Here is a 13776-nt window from a genome sequence, read left to right as displayed (position 1 = left end):
AAAAAAAAAAAAAAAAATTACTTTTCCTGGGTATTTTAGACTGCCATTCTTTAATTTGGCCTTCTTGACTCTAGTAATGGAATGCAAAGATTCTGTCAATTAAAAATGTAAGCATTCAAATGCAAATAAATTAACATAAATATTTCAGTATTTTACCATAATCACATTACAAAAAATCTATCAGTTTATCAAAAAGTGTAAGTTCACTTCGGTCTATAGTATGATTGTTATATTAGTAGCTCCTGGGTTTGGTATGTATCTCTCCCTGTTTTCTTCTTGACACCTAGACTGTTTCTTTGCCTGTTTGGGATTCCTTCTCATACCCTTTTATCTCCAGTGACATTCACAAATCAATTCCTCATCATCTTTTGTTGAGCAAAACTATTTCTCAATTTCATACTTAACAGAAGACTGAAATACAACCCAGAGAAGTTTGTAATCAATTTTACAAAACCTCTCAGCAGTCTTTTGGGTATAAATTGGGGACATCATAAAACTTGTTAAAAAGAGTTGGGAAAATAAGCCTCATCTAAACATTATATACCTGCTTACACTTATTTGCATTAAATTTATTCCATAAAAAAGGAGAAAAAAATCATAGTGTCTAGTTCAAACTGGCTCTCAAGCTAAATGTTTTCTCAGTTTTTCTACTGTATCTAAGATTCATGCCAGATTAATACCTGAAACAGCACTCTTCACAAAACAATCATTAGCTTACACTTACATAGTTTACAGGGAAGTGCTATAATAAGATTCAGAATAAGTTACAACATAAAGTTATCTACAGAAAAAATTTTCACGGCTGAATGGAAAAAAAGCCTAGAATATTAGGGCTTTCTCAGGCATAATTTTGGAAGATTACATTACATTCATGAATTATGTATATTTGCCTCAAAAAATGTTTTTCTCTTTAAAATCTACTTAAAGGAAAATTCAGCTGCATTTATGTAGTCTGTTAGGATAAAATAATACTGAATAGACACCTTAAAGTGCTAATCAAAATGCAGTCCTTGGATCAGGTGGCAATGACATTAGCTGGGAGCTGTCCAGAAATGCAAAGCCTGCGGCGCCCCCCCAGCGCTGCTACTTCAGTGACCTTTCTTCCTTGTGAACAGATGTACATACTTTATTTTGTTTTTAGGGACAAATAAAGAAAAGCAGTATTCTAATTGCCAGATCAAGACTGGTTCTTAAGATGTTCATGCTTTGGCCAGGCAAGGTGGCTCACGCCTGTAATCCCAGCACTTTGGGAGGCTGAGGCGGGTGGATCACCTGAGGTCAGGAGTTTGAGACCAGCCTGGCCAACAAAGTGAAATCCTGTCTCTACTAAAAATACAAAAAATTAGCCGGGTGTGGTGGTGGGCACCTGTAATCCCAGCTACTCAGAAAACTGAAGGAGAGTATCTCCAGAACCCGGGAGGCGGAGGTTGAAGTGAGCTGAGCTTGTGCCATTGCACTCCATCCTGGGCAACAAAAGCACAATTTCCTCTCAAAAAAACAAAACAAAACAAAACAAAAAAACCCAAAAACAACAACAAAAAAAAGACTTTCATGCTCTTTATATAACAATTTGAAACGGCAAAATGAATTCCTACTGTATAAGGTTTTCAAACTAAAATTAATTTATGGGTTTATGGTAAAATTAACCCACAAAGTTCAAGCAACTTAATAGAAATTTCTTATGTGTATTTTCAGACACTAGAATATGCCTGTTTAATGTCTAATTCTTTATATATACAATTCTAAAAAACAACCAACTCTGACAATCTAAAGGCTTTTACTGAAGCTTGGTTACAAAACATGATTTAAACTGGCATTAAGTGATTAACGGTTTCTACCACATTTACTGTAACAATTTTCACTCTGCTGCAGAAACTTTAATATATGAACTTGCACAAATTCATATACTTAGTTGAGGTCCTGTCACAAACCTCACTGGAGATGTTATGAAGTACAGAGTACATCTCCCCAAACGTTTCAGATTAAGAGATCTCCCTTGTTTTTAGAGTGGCCCTTTAAGATAAGTACAGTTGACAGAGCAGGAGAAGAAACCAAGCAAAGGAAATCAAATCTACCTGAATAAACCTTCATGTTAACAGTGGCTAAATAAAAACAACATAATATGATGCTGAAACAGCAACTGTGCAGTATGTTAAGAAAAGATAGACACAATAAACTGCTCGAACAAGGTCTTAGGCTGGGGGTGTGTCTAAGACTGAAAAATAAACGAAAATGGCAAGGGGCATCTTTTCTGAAATTTTCCATTGAGAAACCAGAATTTAAAATAATAATAAAAAGAGGCATTTCCATAGATGTATAGTAGATTCATCCAAAATAATGTAAATGGCTTCCTTGACCTTTAGATACCAATAGTCATAAAAATCAAGTCCATAAAAAATTCAGCCCATATTTTTAAGTTTTCTAGTATGCACCACACAATTACAACATGATGCCATTTATTTACATGATTCTGAAAGAATATGAGTCCCCAGGATCAAATATATACATTTTTAATATTTGTAATATTTACATAATGGAACCACATCAGGGTTCGAGGGTAAGAACAGTGTTTTCAAATGTCCTCTCGAGGTGTGTTTAAAAAAAAAAAAAAAAAAAAAAAATCCAGTAATCCAAAGCTCACATTATGCTTTTCTAACAGGCCAATCTTTACCTTTCTTTTAAATAAGTACTCAGACATGGGAACAGTTGCATCTAATTTCTGTGAAAAGCTGTTTAAAACTTGTTACATTTTCAGGTAATTTTACTCCCTGGTGAAATTCTGATCTACAACGAAGAAAGCCCCAGGAATCTCTAAGCACATCATCAGTACATTTTTAAACACTAATGAGCCAAGGTAAAACAAGATATAAACCTTCTACAAGACAAAAATGAAAACAAAAAGTTAGTGGTTGGTAACTGCCTTGAATGATTTACCTTTATCCTTAAATAAGATGTAAACTTACAAACTGCCGAGCAGAATACCTATCATGTTTATAAAACTCTCATTGTCTGTCAATTTGCCTAATTTTATTTCATTTTTTTGTTTTGTCTTAAAGGGGGTTTTCATTTATACTTTTTGGTATGATGAATTTTTTGTTAAATAAAGGGATAAAATAGAATTAAACTAAGGACCAATTAGTGCAAAAATGCATTAAATACAGCTATCCAGGATTTTTAGGATATGCCTCATTTCTGAGCAATAAAATTAAAGGGAAAAATCACTATGATCCACATTCCTTTAAAAGAGAAGCTGAAGCAGCCAGCTTATTAATAAGAAAACCCCATCCAGTTAGCAGACCATTGCTCACGACAGGAGAATACCATGCTCTGGGAAACTAATAACCTAATTATAACAGACATTTTAGGTTGGAACAGTACCACTTTTCCTTTACAATTCTATTCTTTAGTTAGGAAATGTTTTAAGGACCCCACCAAAGCAAATTAGGGAAAAGAAAGACTTTTACACATACATTCACAAACACATTCATACAGAAATACAGTAGGAATGGATTGTCTGCTAATTTTTGCATTCCAATTTTAAACTCCATGCCTTCACAAGGGCTTGCCATTTCTGATCAAAAGAGAGTGGGGGTGGTAATAGTTTATGACTGGTGTTTTCAATTAAAATTGTTCATGTTGGTTCCTATACAGTACATTTCAATATTAAGTGCAATTCTGCAAAATAATTGGGGAGTCGTTTTAATATTTACAAGAAACAAATCAGCAGAACAAGATTATATCAGATAGGCTGTGTACAGTAGCTGCGGCTTATAAAACATACCAGTAATTTGTACCTGGTGAGTATAAAGAGAACCAAGGATTCAGATGACTTTACAACCAAGGGAGTACACAGGGCAACGACAAATTAGAGGACCAAAAAATTCACATTTTCTACAATAAAAAAAAAAAATTACAGATCTCACAATGTCTTCAAAGACAAAGAAAAATTCAAAGTCCTTAAAAGGGTGGCAAAGAAGAAATCTGAAATGGAACTCTAAATATAAAAAGTTTTACTTCACAAGACCAATTTTCTTGGCTTCTGTTTCATATATCAATAATCTCCACATTTTGACTATAAAAACTTCTGCTTCTTCATCAAGTACCTAAAGAGGAAACAAAACAGCAACACATTTAAGAGAAGCAATCATCAACATCTGCCAACAACAGCGACCAGTATAAAAAAGTTTTTCATCCACTGACAATAAGCACTTATTACTTAAATGCTAGTTAAGATTTTAAGGTTGTTTTAGTGGCGGGGTGTGGTGGCTCACGCCTGTAATCCCAGCACTTTGGGGGGCCAAGGCGAGCGGATCACAAGGTCAGGAGATCAAGACCTTCCTGGCTAACATGGTGAAATCCCGTCTCTACTAAAAATACAAAAAATTAGCCGGGCATGGCGGCGTGCACCTGTGTTCCCAGCTGCTGGGGAGGCTGAGGCAGAAGAATGGCGTGAACCTGGGAGGTGGGGCTTGCAGTGAGCCAAGATCGCACCATTGCACTCCAGCCTGAGTGACAGAGCAAGGCTCCGTCTCAAAAAAGAAACAAACAAACAAACAAACAAAAACAAAAAAGTTTTAAGGTTGTTTTGAGGGGATAAATGAGATTCTGTATTGTTATTACATAGTTGTATATTTAGTTCTTCTTAAATTATTACGTTCTTTATAACACGTATTTGTTTTCCTTAGGAAGTAGTTTTACTTTCAGTAAAATGACTTAAAGAAAATTTGTCCAGTGTGAGAAATGTATTATCAATAAACAGTAAATGGACCGGGCACAGTGGCTCACACCTACAATCCCAGCACTTTGGGAGGCTGAGGCAGGTGGATCACCTGAGGTCAAGAATTCAAGATCAGCCTGGCCAACATGGCGAAACCCCATCTCTACTAAAAATACAAAAATTAGCTGGGCATGGTGGCAGGCACCTGTAATCCCAGCTACTCGGGAGGCTGAGGTAAGAGAATCGCTTGAACCTAGGAGGCAGAGGTTGCAGTGGGCCAAGATTGTGCCACTGCACTCCAGCCTGGGCAACAAGAGCGAAACTCCGTCTCCAAATAAATAAATAAACAGTAAATGTAAATTACCAACAACAACAACAACAAAAAAACATTCAAAATTCCATGGCTTACAAAACACAAATAGTACAATATTTTTGTGATCCACCTTTTCTTCTTTTATTGTACCTTTACAGATACTGAAATTATACATGTCTGACAAAACTACTTCCCAAGGAAACCATGCTTTTCATAAAGAACATAGTAATTTAAGAACTAAATAATATACAATTACATAATAACATTACAGAATTTCATTTATCCCCAAAAACACAACCTCACAAACTTTTTTTTTTTTTTCCTGGAGACAGGATCTCTCTTGTCACCCAGCCTGCAGTACAGTGGCATGATCATGGTGCACTGCAGCCTTGACCTCCCAGGCTCGAGTGACCCTCCCACGTCAGCCTCACCAGTAGCTGGGACTACAGGTGTGCACCACTACTCCTGGCTACATTTTTGTGCTTTTTTAGTAGAGACAGGGTCTCACTATGTTGCCCAGGCTGGTCTCAAACTCCTGGGCTCAAGCAATCTGCCCACCTTGGCCTTCCAAAGTGCTGGGATTACAGGTTTGAGCTGCTGTGCACAGCCCAACCGTACCATCTTAACTAGCATTTACTGTGTATGTGACACTAAAGTGAACATTAAATGAGAATATAAGTATTTAATACAGTGTCCAGAATACAGTAAACACAATAAGCAAATGCAATCATCATCACAGGGCACACATGACTACTGAGTAACAAGTCTTCTTCCAGTGGTGGATGAGGAAATTGTCTTCCTCTCTACTTACGAGTTATAGGGTCCTTGTGTCCCCATCACTATTCCTGCCATCATCCCATACACACATCTGGCCCTCTACATTACGGCTGCTATGAGGTGAAATGGCCTACTCTGCTCCCTTCTAAAGGGGGCAGCTATGACTGTGCTCCAGAAATGTGGCCTAGTGTTGCCAGGTCTTCATAGAGGAAGTTTGGGGTAGGAATTTAGAGTACTCAATCTCTAGTCAGACTACATAGGTTCAAATTCTCTAGTCAGGCTCCATAGGTTCAAATTGTACTGCTGCCTCTTACTAGCAATAGGTCCTTGGTTGGGTTACTTAACCAGACCCTCAGTTCCCTCATCTCTAAAGTGGAGGCAATGTAGCTACACACCATAGCAGGAGGTACTAAGTGGGAATTAAAAGAATTGGTATGTAGTTAAGTGCTCTGAAAAGTACCTGGTATATAATAAGTGCTTAATAAATACCTAGGAGGAGACTGGGCACAGTGGCTCACGCCTGTAATCCCAGCACTTTGGGAGGCCTAGGTGGGCAGATCACCTGAGGTCAGGAGTTTGAGACCAGCCGGGCCAACATGGTGAAACCCGTCTCTACTAAAAATACAAAAATTAGCCAGGCGTGGGGGTGGGCACCTGTAATCCCAACTACTTGGGGGGCTGAAGCAGGAGAATTGCTTGAACCCAAGAAGTGGAGGTTACAGTGAGCCATGATCACGCCACTGCCACTCCATATAGCCTGGGAAACAGAGCAAGACTCTGTCTCAAAAAAAAAAAAAAAAAAAAAAAAAAAAAAAAGAAATTAAAAGAAAGAAATTTCTGTCACTTTCTCAATGATGGTAATAATTAAAGAACTTTTGATCAGATTTCTATAAGCCAGATTTGACCTTAGTTTAAGAACTCTGTTGTAACACTAATTCACATCTGAGTCACACTTCAGAGAGATGTAGGCACAAAATGTAACCAAACTTCATTTAATTTACATAAAATGAAAAAGGTATAATATAAAGAAGTCAGACTTTTGTTAAGAGTGAAACAGTACTCAGGCTAAAAATTCAGTCTCCTCATTTATTCAAGAAATATTTACAAGGCCCATGAGCTTTTTAGCAGAGCTGTTTGACAACACTAGCTCAATTGGTTTCCTCTCATTCTAATCAACAATGAGCCACAAAATCATAAACAGTGGTCTAAATACACTTCAAATATCAATACATTACAACAGGTCAAAAAATCTAAAATTAACACTGACATGAAATCTTTACTATGATAGGAACTCTGCTGAGGCCAAACGCTAGAACACTGTTTTATTTTAAAAAATGTCTTCACTCAGGCCTAACTACGACACCCTCTATTCCAAGAAAAACGGGGCTGGAAGCTTCAGGAAAGTTCAGAATTCAGACCCAAGGACTGAAATCTATTCACATTTCTCCTTTCCTCTGAGGCAATGAAGTTTTCACAAATGTTTTATCAGGTGTTCTAAATGACAGCTGCATCAAGCTAGCTAGGCAGCAGAAAAGGAATGTTATCTGGCTTTAGACACCATAAAATGCCTGGACACAAAGCAGCTTGACCTCACAATCCTTCTTTTTGACAATAAACCCCACTATGTCCCTCCCTGACATCTCTGGTGGCAGTTCCAAGTGCAAGTACTCCCAGTCATCTACCATTTCATATCATGCTTGATGATTCTTCCTTCCTTACTCATCTTCCCATTGCTGCCTTTCAGCTCTGCCCTTTGGACCGCTTTTCCATTTTATACTACACATCAACAACTAAATTAGGTTTTTCCTCTTAACAGAAACCCTCCTCTATCTCCTAGAGCCCTGGCACTTCTCAGGCAGTCCCTCACTCTCAATGTCTTAAGTCTCCATAGGAATGACTGGTGGGTCTTCACTGTTTCTTTCTTGGTAAAAAAAAAAAAAAATAACAACTCCATGGACGCTCATGAGCTCTCACCACCTTATCCACTGCAAGAGCAGCTATCTGGCAAGTAATCTAGTCTTTCCCCCCACTTAAATGAGTGCTCTGGCAACTATTTCCAGTATTTCTCTCCAATCTGACTCCCAATACCCAGGAATTTCCCATAGTCATACTGTGCACCTTGCATCGTCTGGGCTGACCTATCACATATAGACTTGAACTTTCTACACTCTGACCATAACCTCTCCTTTCAGTTGTTTTATTACAATTCACCTTCCACAACTTCACTGGAACCACTAGTCCTTAATTCATTCAAACCACCAGCTCTATTCAGGTACTATTTTCTTCTCTTCCTAACTTGGAGATCATAATTCAATCTCTTGCTCAACCTTTACCATCAATTTTCTTCTCCTTTCCTTGTCTCACAAAATCACAATGTTAACTACATGCTACCACTGACTGTAATCCCAAATTAAATGCAATGAGGATTTGATGTTTACTGTCAGTACAACAGGTGTTTGGATACCTGTCCAAAAACCAGCACATATGTACAATCTTGCGGCCATAAAAAACGAAATAGTGTCCTTTACAGGGACAAGGATGGAGCTGGAGGCCACTATCCTTAGCAAACTAACACAGGAACAGAAAACCAAATACAGCATGTTCTCACTTTTAAGTGGGAGCTAAATGATGAGAAAACATGAACAAAGAGAGGGGAACAACACACAATGGGGCCTATCATAGGGTGGAGGGTGGCAGGAGGGAGAGGACCAGGAAAAATAACTAATGAGCACTAGGCTTAATACCTGGGTGATGAAATAATCTGTTCAACAAACCCCCATGACACAAGTTTACCTATGTAACAAACCTGCACATGTATCCGACTTAACACACACACACACACACACACACACAGTCTCAGTTTCTGTAGTAATCCTTGTGATGCTTAACCTAACTGCTATCAATGCCATCAGCTGTTCTATCTCCTCTATCTCCATTATCGTTTCTACATATCTAATTCAAACAAGTACATCAAGGTTTCAGTACCTGTATACCTGTCTCTCTGCTACTACAGGTCATTTGTTCTACTTTATGCTTCTAGCACATTGTGCTGGGCATAGGGAAAACATGAATGGAACTGGTGGAAAAGAATGAAGCCTTATTTATTTAGAGACGGGGTCTCACTCTGTCACCAGGTTGGAGTGCAATGGCACGATCTCGGCTCACTGCAACCTCCACCTCACAGGTTCAGGTGATTCTCCTGCCTCAGCCTCCCCGAGTAGCTGGGACAACAGGCACACGCCACCACGCACAGCTAATTTTTGTATTTTTCATAGAGACGGGGTTTCACCATGCTGGCCAGGATGGTCTCAATCTCTTGACCTTGAGATCCACCCGCCTCAGCCTTCCAAAGTACTGGGATTACAGGCGTGAGCCACCACTCCCGGCCACTCAAGTTTTAATTCAGGCCTAAAAAAGATTCTTGAACAAAGATAGGCAGGAAGTGAATCAAATTCAAAAGTGAGTTTATATAGATGTTAATTAAAATATTAATAATAGTGCATTTCTGGCCAGGTGTGGTGGCTCATGCCTGTAATCTCAACACTTTGGGAGGCTGAGGCAGGAGGATCACTTGAGCCTAGGAATTCAAGACTACCCTGGGCAACCTGGTGAGACCCCATCTGTATTTTAAGACAAAAACAAAAACAAAAACAGTTTTTTAAATTAAAAGAAATAAAAATAGTGAATTTCTAACTTACCATGGCAACATCATCTAAAATGCTCTGGGGTGAACTATGTGCCATAACCTAAAAGAGAAAAATAATTGTCACATTAAAAATAAATTAAAAGTTAACAATACAGTCAAGAAATTTTAAGATATGAATTCTCAAATTCATACAGGAATTTCTTGTGGCTAAGGAACCATTCTATAAATGTTTTAATTTTCAGAATATCAATCTCTATAGTGGTCTGTAGCTTAATTTTAAGTCAAATCTGATACAAGTTTTAATGCCACAATAATTACAAGTCAGAGAAGACACAGTAAATTTACTGTTCATAATATCAAAAGAGCACTACTGGCAGAAAAATACCCTAGCTATACCTTTATAGAAATATGGTGTTTCTACTATGTTAACTGTTTTATTAAAGTTAAGACTATGTTTTCAGGAGACAATGGGAAGATATACCTTAGTGGTTAAGAGCATGGGTTTCAGAGGCTAGACTCAGTATACAACACAGCCAAGACACAATCTCTCCTTGAACTTCAATTTCTTCATGTATAAAATGGGTATAACATTCATGACAGACAGATTCTAACAGTGTTAGGTTAAAAGAAGTTTTCTTTTTTTTTTTTTATTTTGAGACAGAGTCTCACTCTTGTCACACAGGCTTGGAGTGCAAAGGCGCGATCACAGCTCACTTCAACCTCCGCCTCCCAGGTTCAAGTGATTCTCCTGCCTCAGCCTCCCGAGTAGCTGGGATTACAGGCGCCTGCCACCAAGCCCACCCAATTTTTGACTTTTTAGTAGAGACGGGGTTTTACCATATTGGCCAGGCTGGTCTCGAACTCGTGACCACAAGTGTTCTGCCCCATTGGCCTCCCAAAGTGCAGGAATTACAAGGCGTGAGCCACTGTCTGGTTAACATTTTATAGAACTTTATCTTTGGCTGGCGTGGTGGCTCATACCTTGTAATCCCTGCAGTTTGGGAGGCCAATGCGGGCAGATCACTTGAGGTCAGGAGTTCGAGACCAGCCTGACCAACATGGTGAAACCCCGTCTCTACTAAAAATACAAAAAATTAGCCTGGTGTAAACCAAACACTGCATGTTCTCACTCACAAGTGGGAGCTGAACAATGAGAACAATGGACACAGAGAGGGGAACATCACACAGCTGGGCCTGTCAGGGGGTGAGGAGCTAGGGGAGGGAGAGCATTAGGAGAAATACCTAATGTAGATGATGGGTTGATGGGTGTAGCAAACCACCACGGCATGTGTACACCTATGTTACAAACCTGCATGTTATGCATATGTATCCTAGAATTTAAAGTATAATTTAAAACAAAAAAAAAAAAAGAAAAAAAAATTAGCAGGTTGTGGTGGCATATGCCTATAGTTCTGGCTTCTCAGGATACTAAGGCAGGAAGATCACTTTAGGCTGGGCGTTCAAAGCTGCAGTGAGCCATGACTGCGCCACTGCACTCCAGCCTGGGGGACAAAGCAAAACTCTGACTCAAAAACAAACAAACAAACAAACAAAAACAACAACAACAACAACAAAACCAAACAAAACTAACACAATACCTGCTGAGAACACAGCCTGTCAGTCAATAAACACTGATTGTTACTATGATATGAAAGGAACTATTTTGATCCTATCCAAAGGATAGGTGACTGACAAAGGAGTTGGGAAAGCTATTAGCTATGTCCATAAAATCTCAACATAATTATTCCAACCAAGACAAGAAGAAGATGGCACAGCATTCTCAGGGGCAGAAAGAGAGCACACAATTGGCAGTAACCAGCAATTCCATCCTCCTCGACCACTGAAATAAAAACGTGGTGTGAGGAGTCTGAAGTTGGATGGAAAGGTTCATTAAAGCAGACATAAATCTGCATCCACTGCAGTGAATAATAAAAAAAACACACCAAAAATAAAAATAACTTTTAAAAAGCAGATATAAATCACCTAACTGAACCTAAACCATCATGGAACCTGATTCTGTAAAATTTTTGCTCTTTTAAAAAGTGTCTAATATTTTAATATATAAAATAAATGTTGGTATGGAAGAGAATAGAAGACTAACCTTAGAACAAACAAAATCAACTAATGTAGCTTCTTCTTCACCTATATATTCTATGATTTTCTTATTAATCCATGGTCTAATTCGACGTTCCATCAGTATCTGCAAAACAAAGCACGGTTACTGAATTAAAGAACTGTAACTTGCTATAACAGTTATTAAAGCTTCATGATTTTTCCTGAGACTAAAATATAATGTTAATTCACAAGTTGAACTACGACAGATATGTATCAAGATACAATCATCTGCTTTTAGTAAGTCTTCAAGTACCACCAAAAAAATTTCCATTATTACTAATTTCTTGACCATGGCATCGAGTTGGTGTCAAGATGATCATCCCTACTTATTTGTCATTAATAGAATCAAACGAGGTTTTTTTTCTTCAAATGAATTTTTATGGCATATTCCAACTGTTCCCAATAATATGATGAAATATAATTTCCTACTCACAGAATCCACAATAGACCAATCCAGGGGATAAGCGAAGAGCTCAGGTTTGGCTGTAGGGATTTTCTCAATAAGACTCTTAATGTGTTTACGCTTTTCTTCAGTGTTTACAGTGCCTTTGGCTGAATTTTTATCATCTTCACCATAATCCAAGGGAACCAGTTTCCTTTTTCGGGGTACATCATCACTGTCTTCATCCTCAAATTTGTTAAAGACACTATCTACAGGTAGTTTCTTTCTCTTCACAGAATTAGGCTGACCAGGACTATTGGAAGCACCTACAGTAAAAACACTCTCTTAGCAAGATGACTTAATTTCCAAATGTTTCATTTTATAACCCACCATCCCTCAAAAGCAATGCAAAATATACTTCCACAAATCTTACAGAAAGATCCCAACTGTAAAAAATTACTCACTACTCACAAGTGCTAGAAAATTAAACTTTTCACTTCTTCTCAGAACTCGAGGCAGCTGCAGATATAGGAGCACTAGTAAAACTATGAAAACAATCGTGAGCTAGAAAGGCATTTTGTAGTAATCTTCTATCTACCTAACCAAGCACAAATATAAATTTTTTTCCTTAAAGCACAATACAGGTATTTGCAGGGGTGAAGGGAAGAAAATAAAGAAGGAAGGAAATGCTAACGTACCCAGTTTAAGACTTAGTCCTATTTTTGGCCTATGCTCCTCAGGTTGCTGTTGATCTGGTGAGTTTTCATGAGGAATAATAATACCACAGGGAGACTCATCCCCAGGAGTGTTAGGTGTTGCATTGCCACTGGCAGAGGAAACAGATGGAGCAGAGCTGATGGGCCTCAGAGTAGGTTTCAGACAAGGCTTTTGCTCTGGCTCCTCTTCCTCTTCCATGGGTTCTTCTCGTTTTTCTTCTTTTTCTTGCTTTTCTTCTTCCTCCTCTTCTGATTCTGGCTCTTGCTTTATTTGTGGCTGCCTGCGCCTCTCAGCCTCTTGTTCCATCTAAAACCCAAACAATAATCTGATTAACTACAACTCTACACCATTCAACTTGATTTTTGTTCTACATTACCTCTTGTAAAATGTCTTTATGAAAAGAGAAAAAGCCAGGAATGGTGGCTCACGCCTGTAATCCCAGCACTTTGGGAGGCCATGGCGGGCAGAACATCTGAGGTCAGGAGTTGGAGACTAGCTTGGCCAACATGGTGAAACCCTGTCTTTACTGAAAATACAAAAATTAGCCAGGTGTGGTGGTGCACGCCTGTAATCCCAGCTACTCAGGAGGCTGAGGCAGGAGAATCGCTTGAACCTGGGAGGTGGAGGTTGCAGTGCGCCTCGCAGAATTGCACTACAGCCTGGGCAACAGAGCAAGACTCCATCTGAAAAAAAAAAAAAAAAAAAAAAAAAAAAAAAAAAAAAAAAAAGGACATGGGCAGTGGCTCAATCCTGGGTAACACAGGAAAACCCCATCTCTACAAAAAAGCATAAAGCAGTCAGGCATTCTGCTCACGCCTGTAAGTGTCCCAGAGACTCAGGAGGTAGAGGCCTGAGGACCACTTGAGCCCAGGAGGCAGAGGGTGCAGTGAACAGAGATTCTGCTACTACAATCCAGCCTGGGCAACAAAGCCAGACTCTGTCTCAGGAAAAAAAAAAAAAAAAGTCTGGGCACAGTGGTTCACTCCTGTAATCCCAGGACTTTGGGATGCCAAGATGGGCGGATCATTTGAGGTCAGGAGTTTAATACTAGCCTGGCCAACATGGTAAAACCCCGTCGCCACTAAAAATACAAAAATTAGTCGGGAGTG

At 38.8% G+C, this 13776-nt stretch overlaps 1 protein-coding gene across 1 annotated transcript in view; it reads right to left on the bottom strand.

The window, feature by feature from the left end:
• Positions 1–2393: 2393 nt before the first annotated feature.
• RBM25 (RNA binding motif protein 25) overlaps positions 2394–13776 on the bottom strand; it is a 65055-nt gene continuing 53672 nt past the window's right edge. Inside the window, exons 15-19 of the mRNA XM_003263670.3 lie at positions 12649–12973; positions 12002–12276; positions 11555–11653; positions 9506–9553; positions 2394–4103 (exon numbers count right to left, since the gene is read on the bottom strand). Of these exons, the coding sequence (XP_003263718.1) occupies positions 4011–4103; positions 9506–9553; positions 11555–11653; positions 12002–12276; positions 12649–12973 (840 nt within the window). The 3' untranslated portion in view covers positions 2394–4010. The remainder of the gene's footprint in view (positions 4104–9505; positions 9554–11554; positions 11654–12001; positions 12277–12648; positions 12974–13776) is intronic.

The sequence above is a fragment of the Nomascus leucogenys genome, chromosome 1a, assembly GCF_006542625.1.
Source record: "Nomascus leucogenys isolate Asia chromosome 1a, Asia_NLE_v1, whole genome shotgun sequence".
In the NCBI taxonomy this organism is placed as follows: domain Eukaryota; kingdom Metazoa; phylum Chordata; class Mammalia; order Primates; family Hylobatidae; genus Nomascus; species Nomascus leucogenys.
Note: the sequence above shows the minus strand (reverse complement) of the source record. Positions and strands in the feature narration are given on the sequence as shown.